Raw genomic sequence first — 21319 nt, 5'->3', positions numbered from 1 at the left:
GAGATCACCCTACCATTCTAGTAGCTGTCAGGAAGCTCAGGGGTTGGAGGAAAGCATAGAAAGAAGGAGAGAAAATACTCCTCCCTTTCAGCAATCAGAGGGGAGAGATGGGGGATCAAATGTATTATGTACCTGCTAGCCAGAAGCTAAGGCAAAGTTTGGCGCCTCAAAGCAAAGTCCCACAGCCTGCTCCTTGGTAGGAAAACCAACGCCTTCCCCGTTTTCTGTCAGCTGTGTGGGTGATTGTATTTGGGTTATTTCAGTGACAGAGGAAAGATAAAGGAACTCAAACTCTATATGTGTTGGCACAGGTAGTGCTTAGCAACCTCAGCTGTATAAAGACTTTAATCTTCTTTCAAGGGAACTTTAAATGCTTGCAAACATGTGACTACATTAAAATGTCAGTCAACACTTCAAATAACTACTTGTGTAGTGATAGGTACTATAGAAATATCTAAGACGGCTTCACGCTGAATTTTAAATTGTTTGAGACCAAATAGGAAAACGGTGTCCCTTCTTGAATACTTGTAAGAATCTGTCAGTGGAACTTCCCTAATATAAACATGTTTGCCCTTGGCAGCAGAGTTCCTCAAACACCACAGATGCTAGAGGCTTAAAATTCGCATTTTATCGAGAAAGAAAGAAAGAAAGGTAAAACTATCCACTTGCACTGAATAAGAGTCGGTAAGTGCAGGAGACATAGCAACCCCATCCTTGTCTTTTGTTCAGTGCAAATTAACATCTGCTTAATCTAGGGTGTGTGAATGAATGCATGCCTGCACTATTGAAATTTGTAGGTGTCATGTTGTGAATTCTGACTGATACAGGGGAAATGGACCATTTCAGTCTAGTAATTATTTTCTCAAGATTAGAGCCTGCTACCATTCTCCCATTCTGAAAATTAGAAATCACCTTGCTAACTCTAGTTATATACATTTTATTAAACACAAAAATCTTAAAAATCTACAACTATGCTGAAATCCTGGCTCTATTGAAATCAGTGGGAGTCTTGCCATTGACTTCAGTGGGGCCAAGATTTCTCCCCTAGTGCATTGACTTTGTGTTGGAACAGAATTTGAACCCTGCTGTGCCAATTGCAGTACTGACGCATGTCATTTTTCCATTGTTTTTTCAGGTGGTGGGAATCTTTGCGGGATTTGGTCTACTGCTGTTAGTGGCCTCGCCTTTCCTTTTACTTGCTACTCCATTTGTCCTTTGTTGCAAGTGCAAATGTAATAAAGGAGATGATGACCCTCTACCTACCTAGATCATGAGAAGATGGGACTCATCGCGCACACATTTTTTCCCCTCTTGCACTTACATTGTTGTAGCCTTACTTCCCCCATCCTGCTTTTCTGTGACAGTGCCATGATTCCAGGAACTGTTGTTAGTACAGTTACATAGACCAACTACTAATAGTCAGGTGAGGTAGTGGAAGGCAAGTCAGATGTTTAGAGGATGTTGTGGAACAAGATAAGTGTCTGAAATTAAGAGATGAAGATTCTCTAGATAAAACTAACGGTTTCATGTTGCCCACAGAGGCCATATTGGTGGACTAGGAACTGTGCTATGTTACATCAGCAAAACAACCTAAAAATGAATCAAATCAAATGTTTTCACATATACACTTGCATCAAAATGAGGTGTCTTATTCATATTCCTATTTGAGTCACCTATCATTTAAATGTGGCTTTAATATATCTGTTTATTACAACTGTGTTTTTATTAATATTGCAATGGCAAAAACCTTTTTAGTACTTATTTTTCCAAGGATAATGGAAATCATTAAGGTGCATATTGACCATCATATGCCTTTCTTGAATTTTGGGGAGGGTACAGCTGGAATTGCTGCCTTCCAGGAATTTTAGGAAGTCTTACATGCTATTTGTTCAATCGAAAACTACATTTTTAAAAATAAATATATGAAAGCTGTAAGGTTGAGTGATGTCACAAACCTGCTACCTAATCAAGATTCTTTTAAAAATGTATGGTTGTTATTGATTACCACTGGATCGCCAGTCTTTTTCTGAATGGTTAATTTTTGCTGTTATTAAGGAGTCTGGTACACTTACAGGGAGGGCTACATAACTTCTAATCCAGGTATCTCAATCTTTTATTTATATATTAAAAAAATCCTGATTAAACCAAATGTGTAAATATCTGTGCTATTGAATATTTGGAAGTTCAAGATAGCTTGCTGCTGTCTTAAAGGCAGGTATTTGGGGGTGGGGGGGGGAATTACAGGACTTATTCTGCTTATCAGCAGATTCTCGGCTCAGCAATGATTCCTGTCTTTACCATTTATGAAAAGTACTCGACATCCTTATAGTTAGTAATGAAAACGCCTGAGGTGTTTGTGAAAGTTCTGTCCACCATTTACAATATATACTCCATTTTCCAGGGTTCATATCATATCGTACGTGCTGTTAATAATCATACTGTGAGAAAACAAAACAAAGTTCTCTTTAAGGGTTAGTTTGTTTTGTTCCAACATTCCTTTATGTGGCATCATTTTTCTTTTCTTGTTCTTTTCTCTTTTTTAATTTACAATGTTGTAAGTTTTCCAGGGTAGTAAAATGTCCAAATCAACATATTGTTAATACACAGAAATTACTCTTCTGCAGTATTTTGTGGAAAACTGTAAGAGACCCCTTTGTAAATGCAGGCTTCAAAAACAGCAAAATAATTTGACAAAAATTTAATGTAATGGCCCTGATCATGGAATGCGGTACACATGGGCAGATCTGTGTCCAAGCGGAGCCCACTGTTCTGCAGAGCATGCTAGTGAAAGTTAAACTCTGTTTGAGAACCTAAAGATATAATGAAGTAGGAAATGATGCAATCATGTGTATATGTGGAAGTCAGTGGGGCTCCCACCTAAGACATAGCAGGATCAAGTCCACAAAACATAACAGCAGTCTGACATAGCAAAAAACTGTTTGTTTTGTTTTGTTTTATGTTTAGTTTTAGTTTGCATATCTATTATTTGAACAGAAATGTTGCAGGGTAAAATTTTTAAAAGCTAATTGACTTTCAGTGAAACTCCTAAGGGCATAAGTCACTTTTGAAAATGGGAAATAGATTCCTAAATCACCTAGGTACTTTTGAAGATTTTCTCCTCTGTCCAACTTCAATATTCTTCATTTTAAAAAGTATTCGTATTTCAAACTGGCTAAATGAGAAATGCTTGCAGGAGATCCAGAAATAGTTTTTGTCTTAAGATGTTCAACCTTTTTAAGATCGCAATCTGATGATAAGCCAATGTTAGTTGTATGTTATGTCATTAGCTTTGCATTACAGTGTATCATTCAGAACTTTAATGGTGAAATCCTGATATTGACTTTTTTTTTCTTAGCTATTCAGAAATAACATGGGGGGTTGGATGGCTCACAAGAGCTTATCAATGGGATAGGCATACTTTAACTAGTCACCGCTGGTCAGCCCTGGTTTCAGTGGCTAATGAGGTTTCAGTCTCAGTCTAGCTCCTCCTAGAGGATGTATGTCCTTATCTCAAAAGACTGACCACATTAGAAAAGCATCCTGATTCAGGATAGTACTTAACTCACATTGCCCTGAATCATCATTTTGATGTATAAGATTAATAGGTATGTACCACTGGATGAATAACTAGTTTCTCCAGATCTGAGGCATGTTGTCAAGGTAGTGTGGGAAGACTTAAATTCTTGCCCTTATTCTCCAATCCTGAACTGCACAGGACAGATCCAGTTGCAGCATCAGAGAACTAATTGTTCAGTGGGCAAAACAGACCCCAGGTTTCCTGGGCTATCAGTTCAGCAGTCCACTTATGTGAGCACTAAGCAACACAAATGGTTCTAGTTGGCAGTTCCAGCCGAGAAACTGGTTTATAGGGGCCTATCAATATAGTATTGGAGGCATAAAGAGTAACCTCTACTTTTTCTTTCTTAGAAGTAGTCTTTTCAGATCAGGGATGAAACAGGGCAGTGTTGGGAATCTGTGATGCCCTTGACAGAGAACTTCACTCCCAACAGTTGTCACTGACACCTTTGCAAAGCACTAAATTTACTTCAAAATCAAAGGGAAAAGTCCCACACTGCATTATAGATGTAAACATTTTTAAAAGGTTAGATTTCAATTGATGATCGCCATTAACACAGACACAAATGCCTGGTTTTATCTGATCATATCCAACATATAGGACTGTGTGTGATCTCAGCATGCTTGGGTTCACTATCGTGGATTTCCAAGCTGTCAGCTGATACATCTTCTTGATGTTCGGGTAATAATGTGTGTATATTCACAAAGAATATGCTGTAATCACTTTCAGTCATGCTGAATATCATAACCTTACATCTTATTTTTAAATTTTACCACTACAGTTTTGTTTCCTAAAAGTGGGTGTCTTCAGTAATCACTGATTTACAAGCTCTGTTGATGCTATGGCATTTACTACCCTGAATGTATTGTTTTAAACTCTGACATTACTGCCCCATAATAGTGGGTTTAAAAATGCTCATACCTTTGTTGCATTCCTAAGGAAAATATTTATAACAGATTTCAGACAATCTGTTATAAACCTTCATCTGAAAATTGAGATTAACTGTATGGTTTTGATTGTGTTTCATATCTATCCTACTGTTTACTTTATTTGCATTGCCTTAAATGCTGTTTTTAATGAAATTTAACAGAGCACGTGTTTGCATTTTCTATTGGGAAGGATGAATTTCTAGTGATTAGATCCAAATACAGAGTGGAGTCAGAACTCCAGGTGGTTGTTTTTTTCCCTCCAGTTCTACCGCTGACTTGGGAATCAGGTCTGTTCCTACTGAAAAGAGTAGCAAAGCGCTCCCATTGACTTCAGTGGGTACAGGATTGGGCCCTCACAGTGTTCTTGTACAAGTCACTGATCCTTCCTTTGTCTCAGTTTATCCATCTGTAAAATAGGTGGAACAATGGTCACCTACCTCACAGGGTTGTTGTGGGGCTTAATTATTTTTAAAAATTTTTGAGATCCTCTGACGGAGGACATTATATAAGTACTTAGCAGTGTTATTTTATGTTAATATTTCAGTTGTTTCTAACTACCTTCAGCGTGGATCCTCATATTGTATCATGCACAGTTCTGTTTTTTTCAGGCATCATAATCTTTCCTGGAATATTTATCTTAAAATCATGATGGATCACAAAGAAGAACTGAATGGCCTAGTTCGTAGCATAGAATTGATGACCTGACATGCAGAAAATATTTAAAATTAAGATTCCTAAAATATTCTGTCTGATGAGGAAGGGCGAGGGGAACAATACTCCTAGATCAGAAGAGTATTCAATCACTTTGTGATTTTAAAATTTTGTGGGTAGGAAAGAAAAAGTGGGGTTTTATGTATTTTCTAGGTTCTCCCTTTCCTATTAAGGATATATATGTACTTAATAAAAAACATTCTTCATCCTGATAATGCACAGTATGCATAAAGCTTCATGCTAGTTTGCTTTTTGAAACCAAACTCCATATGTTCTCTCGCTATGTATATACAGTGTGTATACATATATTCTAAAATACAAAGTATATATATATTCTAAAATCTTACAAAGATGGACAGAACATGGAAGTTGTCACACAGAGTGACATAAAAGATATCAAGAAAAGCCTGCATCAGTGCTTCTTTGCTAAGTAAAGCATGCTGTTTTGTTTAAAGCCCTGTGATCTTCATAATTGCTTTGATTTGTGTATCTCTCTTACAGAATTCCAGAAACATTAGGTACAGGAATGTGCTACATAACTGAACCTTTCTTGCTCATTTTACCGTGGATGTATTTTAATCTTGTATAGAGATACGCATGAAGGAGTCATGCATATGTATAAATGATGATGTATTTGACCAGTGTAAAAATAAGTTCTGTTTATGTATTTGAAATGTAAGTACTTTTTTGTGCCACTAACACTGTGATGTATAAAAGAGCTGTTGAATGCCTTTTAATGTTGTGTTTTGTACTTTGAATCATTCTGAAAGTTTAATTTGTAATTTCAATAGATATTTTAAAAGAATGCATCTCCTGTGATTCTTCAGAATAGTGTCTTGTAATTCTTAATACACTTTAAAGAAAATTGAAATATTGTTACAATAGTTATTTATGTCATCTGCTCCTTCCATCAGAACAAAGAAGAGAAAAAGCACTCGCTATGGGTCTGATCCAGTGATCATTTCAGTCAGTTGGAGTAGGCCTTAAATGGGTTAATTTGGTGCTCCAAGCATCTGTTTGGAATACCTATAATCCAAAGCAGCACAAGTTCAGGTCATAACAAGGTCAGCTCTGCCCATCACCTTCCCACGGTGGGTAGTTTGAGTTCCTGCCTATTCAGTGTCTGTGGTGTTTCATGTAATAACAAAGAATTGCCATACTGGGTCAGACTAATGGTCCGTCTAGCCCAGTATCTTATGTTCAGACAGAGGCTGATGCTAATGCTTCAGAGAGAGTGAACAAAACAGGGCAATTTATCAAGTGCTGCATCTCCTGTCATTCAGTGCCAGCTTCTAGCAGTCAGAGGTTTAGGTATACCAGAGCATGGGGTTGTGTCCCTGACCATCTTGGCTAATAGCCATTGATGTCCTCCATGAACTTATCTAATTCTTTTGTGAGCCCAGTTACACTTTTGGCCTTCAAAACATCCCCAGGCATTGAGTTCCATAGGTTGACTGCACATTGTGTGAAGTATTTCCTTGTGTTTGTTTTAAACCTGCTGCCTATTCATATCATTCCGTGACCCCTTCATCATGGGTTATGTGAAGGGATACATAACACATCCCTGTTCACGCCACGCATAATTTCATAGACCTTTATCATATTCCCCCTTTAGTCACCTCTCCTCCAAGCTGAACAGTGGCAGTCTTTTTAATTTCTCCTAATATGGAAACTGTTCCAGACCCCTTACTTTGTTGCGCTTCTCTGTACTTTTTACAATTCTAATATATCTGTCTTGAGATGGTGTGACCAGAACTGCTGGCAGTATTCAAGGTGTGAGCATACCATGGATTTACAGAGTGGTGTTATGATATTTTCTGTCTTTTTATCTCTCTCTTTCCTAATGGTTCCTTACATTCTGTTTGGGGTTTTTTTTTTTTTTTTTTTTTGACTGTTGCTGCACATTGGGCAGATGTTTTCAGAGGACTATCCACAATGACTCCAGGATCTCTTTCTTGAGTGATAGACCCCATCATTTGTATGTATAGTTGGGATTATGTCTTCCAGTGTGCATTTATTAACATTAAATTTCATTTGCCATTTTCTTGCCCAGTCACCCAGTTTTGTGAGATTCCTTTGTAACTTTGCAGTTAGTTTTGGACTTAACAATATCTTGAGTAATTTTGTATCATCTGCAAACTTTGCCACTTCACTGTTTACCCCTTTTTCAGATCATATTATGAATATGTTGAACAGTACTGGTCTCAGTAAAGATCCTTGGGAAACTCTGCTGTTTATCTCTCTCCCCTGTGAAAACTGACTGTTTATTCCTAGCCTTTGTTTCCTATCTTTTAACCTGCTGCTGATACATGAGAGGACCTTCCCTCTTATCCCATGACTTCTTTGGTGAGGGACCTTGTGAAAGGCTTTCTGAAAGTTCAAGTACACTATATCCACTGGATCATCCTTGATCCTTGCTGGCACTGTCAAAGAATTCTAACCTAGTAGATTGGTGAGGCATGATTTCCCTTTACAAAAGCTGGGTTGGCTCTTCCCCAACATATCATGTTCATCAGGCTTGACAAAGCCCTGGCTGGGATGATTTAATCGGGGATTGGTCCTGCTTTGTGCAGGGGGTTGGACTAGATGACCTCCTGAGGTCCCTTCCAACCCTGATATTCTATGATATGTCTGATCTGTTCTTCACTGTAGTTTCAACCAATTTGCCTGGTACTGAAGTTAGGCTTACTGGCCTGTAATTGCCAAATTGTCTATGGAGGGTTTTAAAAAAAGGTCTGCATCACATTAGCTATCCTCCAGTCGCCTGATATAAAGGCTGATTTAAGAGAGAGGTTATATACCACAGTTAATAGTTCTGCAGTTTCAATTACTGTTTAGTTTAACAATTTGTTCCAAAACCACCTCTGCTGAGACCTCAGTCTGGGACAGTTCTTCAGATACCTCACCTAAAAAGAATGGCTCAGGTGTGGGAATCTCCCTCACATCCTCTGCAGTAAAGACCAATGCGAAGAATTCATGTCACTTCTCCACAATGGCCTTGTCTTCCTTGAAAGTTCCTTTGGCACCTCAATCATCCAGTGGCCCCACTGACTGTCCGGCAGGCTTCCTGCTTCTTGTGTGTGTGGAAAAATAATTGCTGTTTTTCAGTCTTTTGCTAAAAGAAAAGGAGTACTTGTGGCACCTTAGAGACTAACCAATTTATTTGAGCATGAGCTTTCGTGAGCTACAGCTCACTTCATCGGATGCATACCGAGGAAACTGCAGCAGACTTTTGCTAGTTACTTTTCAAATTCTTTTTTGGTCGGCTTAATTATACTTTTACACTTGACTTGCCTCAGTAGGATTTGACTTCCAATTTTTAAAGTATGTCCTTTTCTTTCTAACCACCTCTTTTACTCTGTTGCTTAGCTGTGGTGGTGCCTTTTTGGCACTCTGGGTTTCTTTTTTTGTTTTGTTTTGTTTTTGCTGTATTTTATAATTTGTGGTATACGTATAGTTTGAGCCTCTACTGTGGTGTTTTTAAAAAGTTTCCATGCAGCTTGCAGGAATCTCACTGTTGTGACGGTTCCTTTTAATTTCCATTTAACTAGCTTCCTCATTTTTGTGTAGTTCCTTTTTGAATGCTGCTACAGTGGGTTTCTTTAGTATTTTCACCCCTACAAAGATGTTACGTTTAATTATGGTCACTATTACTGAGCTATATTCACCTCTTGGACAGATCCAGTGTGCCACTTAAGACTAAATCAAGAACTGCCTCTCCCCTGGTGGGTTCCAGAACCAGCTGCTCCAAGAAACAGTTATTAATGGCTTCTAGAAACTTTATCTCAGTATCTCTTCCTGAGGTGACATGTGGGTCCCAGTCAATATGGGGATAGTTGAAATCCCCCATTATTATTGGGTTTTCAGTTTTTGTAGCTTCTCATCTCCCTGTGCATTTCTCAGCCACCACCACACCACCCTGGTTAGATGGTCAGTACTATATTCCTACTGCTTTACTCTTATTAGTCAAAAGCATGGAATTTCTATCCATAGAGACTCTGTGGTATTGTTTGATTCATTTAAGATGTTTACTATATTTTACTCTATGGTTTCTTTCACTTATAGTGCCACCCCCAACCAGCACAAACCACTTTGTCATTCATATATATATTGTATCCTAGTATTACTGGGTCCCACTGATTATGATTGTTCCACTAAGTTTCTGTGATGCCTATTATATCAATATCCTCATTTAATACCAGGCATTCTAGTTCACCCATCTTAGTATTTAGACTTCTAGCATTTGTATGCAAACACTTATAACTTTATCAGGCCCCAAAAGAGACCTATAAGCTTCAATAAAGAAGGCAGATGGCAAGCAAGCACCAGACCACAAACTCACCCCAACGGTCACATAGTTGCTTCTCCTTCATCTGAAGAACTCCCTTGCTGATCCTGTTCGCTAGCTTGACAGCTAGTTAGATGAGACCTTTTAAAACCCAAGTCCTGTCTCCTGCTGTGTCTGAATACCAGAGGTTATATATACTGTACCCCTTTATAAGAGCAGATATTTACTCCAGTGTCTCTGACCAAAATTTCCCTGCATTAATACATTAAATTTTGCCTATGTTGCTCATCAGAATCTGGGGGAAATACAATTTTCCTCTCTTGTATCTCGTAGTCTTTCTCACTGCTATCAGGACAAACTTTGCCTTTCATATCCATGAAAGGTACAGTGCCTGAATTTGTTAAAGAATTATATGTGCAATTACAGCAGTGTGTAGGGGAACTGGATGATTGTGTGTGCAAGTGGCCATTTATGCATCTAATGGGCCACTTGCACAGGCAGTTACCTGATTTTATTGTATGCAAAGTAGGGACACAACTTCTGTACATTTTAAAAGTCAAGTCCACAGGATGATTGCCCACTTAGTTATTCCTTTCATCCTTCTTTTGTAGTTGAATGCGGCAACTGTTCTCCACACACAATCGGTTTAGATATTTCAGTCAAGCATTTGTGTAAATTGTTCTGTAAATACCACAGGGCTTCCTGAAATTATTATTCAGACTATATTTCTAACACTTGCATAGTGTGGGAGCAATCCTTATTCTCTTGTAATTCCACCTTCTGTTTCAGCAGAATATGGTTCATAATCAGGATTTGTTTTGCTAAGTAATTCCCCTTAGAGAAGAGGTTAAGTTTTCAGAGATGTATGCAGCTTGCAATCAGATGTGCAGTCCAATTGTTCAGTCTCATAGGCGTTTCCACAATCACTACACAGATTTCAATTTAGTCTGTTTTTAGAAGGATTTCCTGAGTTGTGCCTTTAATTGTGTGGTCATCCTCCTGTATGGTATCTCAGCAGCCAAGGAATTCACTGCATCACAGAGAGAGCATGTGAAATATTTTAACACAAACCTCAGGCAAAATGTCCAGTCTATCACATTTGGTTCATCTTAAAATGGCTACCAGAGACTATTTATACAAACAATAGACACAGAGGTAGTGCAGGCTTCCCAACGCTAACTCAGAACCTTTAGGAACAAGAGAGTGGTTCCATTCTCCAAGCCCATTCTGTCCTTTACCTTTCTTCTGAGACTGAAGGATGCCAATTACGCTAGCAGTTTTTATGAAAATTTTATGGCAATTTGAGTGAGACCAACAGACTCATTTTACTTAGGCAATAAAACAGCTGGTAGAAACTTTTGGTCACTTCTGACCTAGGCTTGATTTAAAATAGTAACTTTGAAAAGTGAGGTTGTATTTTGATACCAGTTCCTTTAGCCATCCAGAGGCCACTTTGGGGGGACCTTAAAATCATGATTCTCATTTGGCTCTGGAACAAAGCGTGCTTCCTGAAAGATGCCACTTTTGTAGCACTTAGATGCTTTTGAAGAATTTGCTAAAACAAACTACAGCCAGGTTATTCTGCTACTGTATGTTGTTTCCGGATTAGTTCCATCACTCTGTGTGATTTTTATATAATAAGTACATATGCCATGTAGAGTTTTTAGATAAAGCAAATCAAACAAACTCACTTCATTGTTAGCTGCTATTTGTTTCATATTTGAATAGAAACACTTTTCAATAGTCTATTCTAGAAAATAGCTGAGCGAGAGTATTCCAGGCTTTTATTTGCTGCTCACACAAGAGGAACAATGTAAAACTACTTCTGCTAATTAGTTTCTTTTCTGGTGTCCTCAAATGTGATCTGTTTTTCAAAGCCAAAATAAAATTCACACTTAAATCAATACAGAAGTACTAAAATGGGAAAATATTTCAGGAGAGAGGAGAGCCCAAGCATATACCATCTGGCTGCTCAGGCTTTGTGCTGGTTTCCAGGGTCTGAGTGAATATATCTAGGTATAACCAATATTTTTAGGGTATGCCTACACTACAATGGCACAGCATCAGTGCTGCAGCTGTGCCACTGTAGTGTAGACAGTTCCTACCCTGACGGGATTTTTCCCTTGATGTAGGTAATCCACCTTTCCAAGACGCAGTTGCTAGGTCAATGGAATAATTCTTCTCTCAGTCTAGCTGGATCTACTTTGGGGGTTAAGTTTCAGAGTAACAGCCGTGTTAGTCTGTATTCGCAAAAAGAAAAGGAGTACTTGTGGCACCTTAGAGACTAACACATTTATTTGAGCATAAGCTTTCGTGAGCTACAGCTCACTTCATTGGATGCATGCATCCGATGAAGTGAGCTGTAGCTCACGAAAGCTTATGCTCAAATAAATTGGTTAGTCTCTAAGGTGCCACAAGTACTCCTTTTCTTTTTGGGGGTTAAGTTGACCTTTTACAATGCAGTGTGAACATTTTTTCACAGCCCTGAGTGATGTAGCTGCGTCAACCTAAGTATAGGTGTAGACCAGACCAAAGTTCCACACAACAAATTTTCTTTCTCACACACACACACACACACACCATCTCTCTCATATATACACAATGTCTCTCTCTCACACACACTTTCACCATTTGTGTATCTTCTAGCCGGCATAGCACACTTAGGTTAGCTGGAAGGGATAGCACTCTTTCCCAAGAAGGGTGTCCAGGTGTCCCGATTTTATAGGGACAGTCCCGATTTTTGGATCTTTTTCTCACATAGGCACCTATTACCCCACACCTCCTGTCCCGATTTTTGACACTTGCTATCTGGTCAGCCTATTCCCAACTATAATTCTTTAGCACAACTAATCCAGTTTTTCCTAGTGCAATGTTAATTGTGTGCAACAAAGGTACTGAGACAGGTGTTATGACATTTTTTGGAAATATTCTATATTATTTGAAAGAGTTACTGATTTAATCCAATTGGAACAGACCTTTTGTTACCCTTGTAGTGTTAGTTATCTCATCCTTGTTTACACTCCTTCCAACCAAAAGTTTGAGGAAATGCAACTCGGTCTGAGTAAGGATCTTGTAGAATTGGGTGCTCAGGGATGTCCAAAGCCCACTGAAATCAATTAGTCTTTCTATTGACTTCAGTTAGCTTTGAACTGGGCCTTAGGTGAGCAATAAATGACCTCATGTTCCTCCTTAGACTCCCACAGGTCTCCTGTAAAAGAGAAATATTTACTTGACAGGATTTTATCAAAAGTAAATGGCTTCAACTACCAGGGCCTATTCTAATGTGGTAGAGGAGAACAGACTGACTTCAAAAATGACCTATATAAAGAAGAGAGCATAGTCCATTCTGCCTAGAAGACTGTAGGCCTAAATTTCTCAAAGTAGTCTAAACTAAACTGTGTGGAGACCCAGAAACGAACCCTGCTACATTTTTTTCTTGAAACTGATAAAAAATAATCTCAGGTTTCAGAGTAGCAGCCGTGTTAGTCTGTATTCGCAAAAAGAAAAGGAGTACTTGTGGCACCTTAGACACTAACCAATTTATTTGAGCATAAATTTCGTGAGCTACAGCTCAGTATGCATCCGATGAAGTGAGCTGTAGCTCACGAAAGCTTATGCTCAAATAAATTGGTTAGTCTCTCAGGTGCCACAAGTCCTCCTGTTCTTTTTAAAAAATAATCTGTTTGTTTTTTATCTTCGGCCCCGTGAGCTGATGTTTTTGAGTTTGCGTGGGTAGGAGAAACACTTGTGCTGCCTAAAAAGCCCAAGGTCCCTTTCTACTTCACGAGTGACCCTGTCATTTTGTGGGATCACCCACAAGAGAAACACAAAGTGCTTTGCAATATCCCAGCTTAAAATTGTCAGGTCAGAAAGCCATAGTTCAGCCATTTTTAAAAATACTTCTCTAATTGTTAGTGTGTTCATGTTTAAGTGCAGTAGACCTGTGCATAGCTATAGGGCCAAGGGAATGATACTTGAATAAAAAAAGAACAAGGTTAGGATTTTCTAATACACATTTAAAAGCCCAAATCTATAACTTGACTTTTGGTTGAAGTTTTCATTTTTGTTGGTTCTGTTATGAGCCAGCAGGGTGCACTCTGTGAACACAATATTAAACCAAGTAAAAATCAAAAGTAAAAACCAAGTATTCCTTTGTCAAATGTTTAATTTAAATACAGATGACTAAATCACTGAAAGCTCACACTCTTAAAGCAGAGGTTCTAGCCTTAATTTGAATGAGTGGCACAGAGTTAATTGCAATGATGTAATAGCTAAAAATAACAAAGTAATGATGGACATTGCCAGCTTGTACTGTAGCCAGTCTCTCTCCTTGTATATTAGAGTGTTCTTTGGTCGTGAAGAATACGCCATCCTTTTCAGAAAGGCACCAACTGAAACAACAAATCACTACATTATTTCGGGAAACTGAAGTAGGTATAGAGAAGTTTGGTGTCCACAGACAGCAGAAGAAAGATGCAGATAAAAAAATAAGTCTTTTCTACCTGATGGCCTGTTCAAAGGGCATTGAACTAGTGCCAGAACTGAAAAAGCAGTTGGTCCAAAACAGTTTATGCATTAGCAAGTGCCTGTATTGCAGAACTGATAGATCTCATAACTCACAACAGAGAAATTATTCTCTTCTGCCTTCTCACCCACCCACCATCCCCAGCTTCAGTAGCTATGTTCCTAAATACAGATGTTCAACAAAGACAATGCAACTGTTAAAATAATAATTTTCTCTCCATTTAGCAGTCACTACATGAAATTTGGCTGAGAAGTCAAGCTACTCTGGGTACCTGCTGTGAGTCCTTCTGCTTCGCTTTTACTAGATCTATTTATACAAGCTTCCAGTGCTGGTGTCTCTTCTCCCAAAAATAGTCTATCTGAACAAGACAGACAAAGGAATAAACAAAAGAAAATGTTAAGTTTCTTACTTTTTCAAAATCTTGTCAATACCAACATCTAGTTGTAACTTTTCTTAAATGTGCATTAACCATCTTTGCTGCTGCAATGTCCATGTACATGTCACCTGGGGACTGGCAAATGTCCACCATCCCAATAGTGGTGGGGAAGTTTCTGGATCTTAGGTGTAATCTATTTGGGATCCCTGTGAAGAGCAAGTTGTGCTTCTCTTTGGCTAAGGACCCCCCTTTGCATGATCTTCTTTGACAGATCTCTCATGTATTCCATGTTTTATGGGACACTGCTTTTAGGAATTTTCAGTGGTGCAGTGTGTCTCACCATCCTACCATTGCACTGCTTTCATATATACCATCACCTGCTGTCCAACTGATGACTTTTCTTCCCATTGCCTGCACAGCCAGCTATACCCAAGTGGTAGAGGATGGCATACAGAGAGCTTGTGCCTACTTAAACTCAATACATGTCTGCAGCCTGTTGGTGTCAGTTGTGACTCTTCCTCTTTCTTCCCCATCTGAGAGATGTGCTTCAGGACAGATGGACAGCTGCTGCCTCAGGACCAGTAACTTGTAGAAGATGCAGGACTTCTGGGGCTATGCTGACGTTTTCTACTGCTTGAAGCAATTAAAAGCAGACAGGTAAAAGTGGAGACTGGACAGAATAGAATGAGAGATAGGGAAAGAGCAATGGACAGATAAAATTGGGGGAAAGAAATGATATCCCCTACTGTATCATCCATTTCAAATTTCAGTGATCAGAACTGTCACACTTCTTTGGGGGTCTTTGCTACGCCATGCCGCCAGTTTCCAATGTCTCCCTGAGACTGGGAGTCTGCAAGGCAGAGTAGGGAGACCTTGTCAGGAAGTAAGCTGTGAGTGTGTTACAACAGACCGAGACCCAGATAGGCAGGGCCACTGGCTATGCAAAGCTGGCCTAGATCAGTGGCTCTCAAACAAATTTTTGCTGTGGCCACAGAAATTTTGACAGTTAAAATATTATACTAGTGACAGTCTAGTCACTTGGTTATTTGGAAGTGCCCTGTAAATAAAATAATAAATCTTTTCAATGTAAAGAGTAGTATGTACTATTAATAATACTACAAAAGTTACACAGATATTGCTAAGTATATCAATTTAAAAAAAGTTTGTTGTCACAAAATTTCTCATGCCAAGCTCCTGAATTCGTCATTGCACTGTTTCATTACTAAGGGCTATCTGATGAAACAATTGATTGTCTGGTTGAACAGACAGCACTAAAGGTTTGACAAATTCACCATCTGAAAATGGTTTGCAGTGCTGCCAATGCAATAATTTGCCTTAAGTGTTGCTAGATGTAATTCATCCTTTCAGGAAACAAAGTCTTTCAGTTTCTTTAGCTGTTGAACTATTTCACTTCTGCTTTTATGCAAGAGCTTTCTTGTGGAGCAAATTGTCACCATAGTTTTTCCTCTACTTCTGATTCATGAGTTTTATAATGACCCTCCGTGGAGTACAATTTCATCTCACGAAGTTCTGTTTTACATATAGCACAAATCACAATGGTTTTGGATGAATGGATTCCAACAAAACTCAATACTTTTCTTCCCTCTCACTATTAAATGCCCTCTTTTCATTGCATGGCTAGGCCCATTCCTAGCTTCCATTCATGGCTCTTCCATTCATGGCTCCCCTAGCAGAAAGTGGTACCAACAAACCGGAGTTACCGTTGTTACTCATAGTGGGTTCAATATAAGCTGGTTGCTTCTGTGCTTCCTTTTTAGCAAACAAGTTCTGTATATCCATAGTAGCACATGAAAAATCTGAAGTTGCTATTGTGGTGGGGGCTGCCCTCGCCAGTGGCTCCTACCAACTGGAACCTTTTGGGCTCGCTTCTGCTTCTCACACACACAGGCTCCTCCTTGGGCCTATCCCTGCCCTTGTGTTCCAGCTCTGGCTGGCTGTATCCTGTAGCCTGTGCTCTTTCCTTGCTGGGCCCTTACAGTCACTGCAGCACCTGCATTCCCTGGCCAATGCTGCCAGTCCAAGAGATGTGTTTGGGACTCAGCCCCCCAGCAGCAGCACCATTTAGCCTCTCCAGGTCAGCACCTCTCTGCTTCTGCCTGGCTCCTCTCCGTGCAAGCTGATTAGCCCAGAGCCAGCCAGGTGGCCCTTGATTCAGGCCGGTTTTGTTCAATATCTTCATTAATGATCTGGGGGATGGTGTGGATTGCACCCTCAGCAAGTTTGCAGATGACACTAAACTGGGAGGAGAGGGAGATACGCTGGAGGATAGGGATAGGATACAGAGGGCCGTAGACAAATTAGAGAATTGGGCCAAAAGAAATCTGATGAGGTTCAACAAGGACAAGTGCAGAGTCCTGCACTTAGGACAGAAGAATCCCATGCACCGCTACAGTCTAGGGACCAAATGGCTCCGCAGCAGTTCTGCAGAAAGGGACCTAGGGGTTACAGTGGACGAGAAGCTGGATATGAGTCAACAGTGTGCCCTTGTTGCCAAGAAGGCCAATGGCATTTTGGGATGTATAAGTAGGGGTATTGCCAGCAGATCGAGGGACGTGAGCATTCCCCTCTATCTGACATTGGTGAGGCCTCATCTGGAGTAGTGTGTCCAGTTTTGGGCCCCACACTACAAGAAGGATGTGGAAAAATTGGAAAACGTCCAGCAGAGGGCAACAAAAATGATTAGGGGACTGGAACACATACATAACTTATGAGGAGAGGCTGAGGGAACTGGGATTGTTTAGTCTGCAGAAGAGAAGAATGAGGGGGGATTTGATAGCTGCTTTCAACTACCTGAAAGGGGGTTCCAAAGAGGATGGCTCTAGACTGTTCTCGGTGGTAGCAGAAGACAGAATGAGGAGTAGTGGTCTCAGGTTGCAGTGGGGCAGGTTTAGGTTGGATATTAGGAAAAAAATTTTCACTAGGAGGGTGGTGAAACACTGGAATGCATTACTTAAGGAGGTGGTGGAATCTCCTTCCTTAGAAGTTTTTAAGGTCAGGCTTGACAAAGCCCTGGCTGGGATGATTTAATTGGGGATTGGTCCTGCTTTGAGCAGGGGGTTGGACTAGATGACCTCCTGAGGTTCCTTCCAACCCTGTTATTCTATGATTCTAGTGACACTGCCCTCCTCTAATGGGAGGCAAGCTGGGAAACAGGGAACTCTGGCCAATCAGGGCCCTGCCAGTGTCCCCTTGTCAATCAAGGCAAAAGGGGTGGGGAGAGAGGGCTGGTTCCCTCTCACGGCCAAAGGCAGCAGCCCAGCGACACTGTAATGAAACACAGCCAGGCCCAGCTTGGGCTTAAGCTGCTGCTGTTGCTGCAGGGAGCTTGGACAAGGGCCTCTGGGACCCCAAAAGTCACAGTGGCTGCACCTGAAGTCCTTCAGGGCTGCGCTTGAGAATCGCTGGCCTAGAGACAGAGTCTTCCAGCCTATTAATGGCCAAAGTGCATCCTAAGAAAGACAACCGAGAAAGTGGGTGTGTACCAATGCCAATGACACCATCACCTGTGCAAACATCCTGGACCCTTCCCAGTCTGGCTCCAGGCCAATGCATGGAACTAAAGCACCTCTGGTTTCACTGTAGGTAACGTTTCATGGTAACAGATAAAGATGGAACAATGATTCTGATACTGTGCTATCTGCTGGTCACATTGGTTGCTCACCCACATGGGGCTGCTAACCAGCCTACTTATCCTGGCAGGAGTCAATGAAGTTTGGGAAGATTCCTTCATTTAGTACTTTCTAATTGTTCCCAAAATGTCTGGAAGGTGGTGCTGTGCCTCCTCACCAACAGCTATAACTGCAGAGTCCATTAGGGGTCAGTCACAACATTAGTCTGTTGGTACATCTATATATAACCGTTGGGGGAGATCCTGAGTTGACAGTGGCAGGTATGCAATGATACGATGAAGACATGCAGCTGTATCCTTTTTATCCAATGCAGACACTTCTGTCTCAGGAATAAACCTTGGGGGTGGGGAGTGCATGCACCAAAAACCACTGGTTTTAATTAAAGCCAGGAACGACTGAAGAACTGGGAATAATAATACCCCCTTCTTTTCCTCAGTAGATCTCAAAGTGCTTTACAAATGGAGGTAAGTATCATTCTTCCACCTGTGGCTAGGAAGAAGCTTGTTTATCCCATTTGGATGAAGATCTGGTCATACTAATTTACGCATTTGTCCCCTTTGATTGGACATACTGCAACTTTCTCTACCTCACCTCACACAAGAAACTCACAAAGAAGCTGTAGCTAGTCCCCAAGGCATTGGCCTATCTTATAAATGTAAAAAGAAAAAGAGTATTTGTGGCACCTTAGAGACTAACCAATTTCTTTGAGCATGAGCTTTCGTGAGCTACAGCTCACTTCATCGGATGCATACTGTGGAAACTGCAGAAGACATTATATACACAGAGACCATGAAACAATACCTCCTCCCACCCCACTCTCCTGCTGGTAATAGCTTATCTAAAGTGATAATCAAGTTGGGCCATTTCCAGCACAAATCCAGGTTTTCTCACCCTCCGCCCCCCCTCCCCTCCAAACTCACTCTCCTGCTGGTAATAGCCAATCCAAAGTGACCACTCTCTTTAAAACGTGTATGATAATCAAGGTGGGCCATTTCCAGCACAAATCCAGGTTTCTCACCCCCGCACCTCCCTCCAAAAACCACACACACAAACTCACTCTCCTGCTGGTAATAGCTTATCCAAAGTGACCACTCTCCTTACAATGTGCATGATAATCAAGGTGGGCCATTTCCAGCATAAATCCAAGTTTAACCAGAACGTCGGGGGGGGGGGGGTGAGGTGTTAGAAAAAAAACAAGGGGAAATAGGCTACCTTGCATAATGACTTAGCCACTCCCAGTTTCTATTTAAGCCTAAATTAATAGTATCCAATTTGCAAATGAATTCCAATTCAGCAGTTTCTCGCTGGAGTCTGGATTTGAAGTCTTTTTGTTGTAAGATAGCGACCTTCATGTCTGTGATTGCGTGACCAGAGAGATTGAAGTGTTCTCCGACTGGTTTATGAATGTTATAATTCTTGACATCTGATTTGTGTCCATTTATTCTTTTACGTAGAGACTGTCCAGTTTGACCAATGTACATGGCAGAGGGGCATTGCTGGCACATGATGGCATATATCACATTGGTGGATGTGCAGGTGAACGAGCCTCTGATAGTGTGGCTGATGTTATTAGGCCCTGTGATGGTGTCCCCTGAATAGATATGTGGGCACAGTTGGCAACGGGCTTTGTTGCAAGGATAGGTTCCTGGGTTAGTGGTTCTGTTGTGTGGTATGTGGTTGTTGGTGAGTATTTGCTTCAGGTTGGGGGGCTGTCTGTAGGCAAGGACTGGCCTGTCTCCCAAGATTTGTGAGAGTGTTGGGTCATCCTTCAGGATAGGTTGTAGATCCTTAATAATGCGTTGGAGGGGTTTTAGTTGGGGGCTGAAGGTGACGGCTAGTGGCATTCTGTTATTTTCTTTGTTAGGCCTGTTCTGTAGTAGGTGACTTCTGGCAACTCTTCTGGCTCTATCAATCTGTTTCTTCACTTCCGCAGGTGGGTATTGTAGTTGTAAGAATGCTTGATAGAGATCTTGTAGGTGTTTGTCTCTGTCAACCCCTCAGAATACTATGGAACTGAAAGAGGTTTGGGGATAGAAGATGCAGTCAACTGATGTGCAGCATATTGCACAGCAGTGTTTGTGGAGGGGAAACAGCACCATGGGAGCAAACCCCTCTTCTAAACAGAAAGTATCATGGTCAGGGCTGTCCCTAGGGGGGTGCAGAGCACAGGACATAGGTGCTGAGTTTCTAATGTGCTGGGAGTCTTCCCCCTGGGCTCTACCCAGGCCCCGCCCCCACTCCACCCCTTCCCCCAAGGCCCCACCCCTGCCCTGCTTCTTCCCACCCCACTCTGCCCTGCCTCGCCTCTTCCCCACCCAGTTCTGCCCCTGGGCACGCTGCGCCCTCGCTCTTCCCCATCTTCCCCCAGCACCTCCTGGCACTGCGAAATATCTGATCCGCAGCAGGCAGTAGGTGCTGAGAGGGAGTGGGAGGTGCTGATCAGCGGGGCCTGCTGGGAGAGTGGGAGGTACTGGTAGGGGGCTGTTGGTGGCCACCACTCACCTCCTCACTCCCTGCCCAGCTGCTGCTCGCCTCCCTGTTCGCCTCCTCACCCAGGTCACCCTCCCCACTCACCTACCCACCCGGCTCCTCATGATTTTGTCAAAGCGTCAGGCCCCCCAAAGTGCGGGCCCCAGGACATTCGCCCTGATTTGCCATACCAAGGGACGGCTCTGATCACGGTCTCTTTAAAGTCCATAAACAGCAGCCAGAACTTGAGGGCCTGAATCTCAATTGCTCCTTTGGCCCCATTATGCTGCTTATAAAAGGGCTGTAAAGCAGGCTGCTCTCCTCACTGAGCAACACTCCCTTCTTGGTACTCTCCCAATGATGTAGAGCCATTGCAGCCCCCAGCATAGGGGGTGTACAAGGGTGTGTCTGGAGGCCACTGTGTTCTGGCTAGTCTCAGCGCCTGCAATGGCCCATGGGGCAGATTTCAGAAGAGTAGAGATCAGAGCAGTTTCTAAAGAAGGGAGTGTTTACCAAACCTCACTTTATGGCAGCAGAAACAGCCACAGAAAGATTATATAAGCAATGTTTCCCAATTAATTTGTTTAACCAGCAAGATTTTTGAACATATGCCCACTCTCAGGCTAGCTGCTAAATTGATCATCTCTTGGGAAAATGTAAAAGGTGGGTGGTTTTGTGGTTTATTTTACTAAAATTGAGTTTTCTTGTCATTTTAAACACAACAAAACAAGCTCTTGAGTGAGACACAATCCCTTTCTGATTTCCTTTCATGCATGGTGTCATGGCAACAGGAA

General features: G+C 41.3%; 1 protein-coding gene across 3 annotated transcripts in view; it reads left to right on the top strand.

Annotated features, from left to right (window-relative positions):
* The window catches only part of RNF144A (ring finger protein 144A), a 98506-nt gene extending 92484 nt beyond the window's left edge, over nucleotides 1-6022 (top strand). For all 3 annotated transcript variants that reach the window (XM_048845440.2, XM_048845441.2, XM_048845442.2), the window contains one exon: nucleotides 1136-6022. In XM_048845440.2, the coding sequence (XP_048701397.1) occupies nucleotides 1136-1267 (132 nt within the window). In that variant the 3' untranslated portion in view covers nucleotides 1268-6022. The remainder of the gene's footprint in view (nucleotides 1-1135) is intronic.
* Nucleotides 6023-21319: the final 15297 nt, after the last annotated feature.

This window comes from Caretta caretta, chromosome 3, assembly GCF_965140235.1.
Source record: "Caretta caretta isolate rCarCar2 chromosome 3, rCarCar1.hap1, whole genome shotgun sequence".
Lineage (NCBI taxonomy): Eukaryota > Metazoa > Chordata > Testudines > Cheloniidae > Caretta > Caretta caretta.
This window is presented reverse-complemented; position numbering and strand designations above follow the sequence as displayed.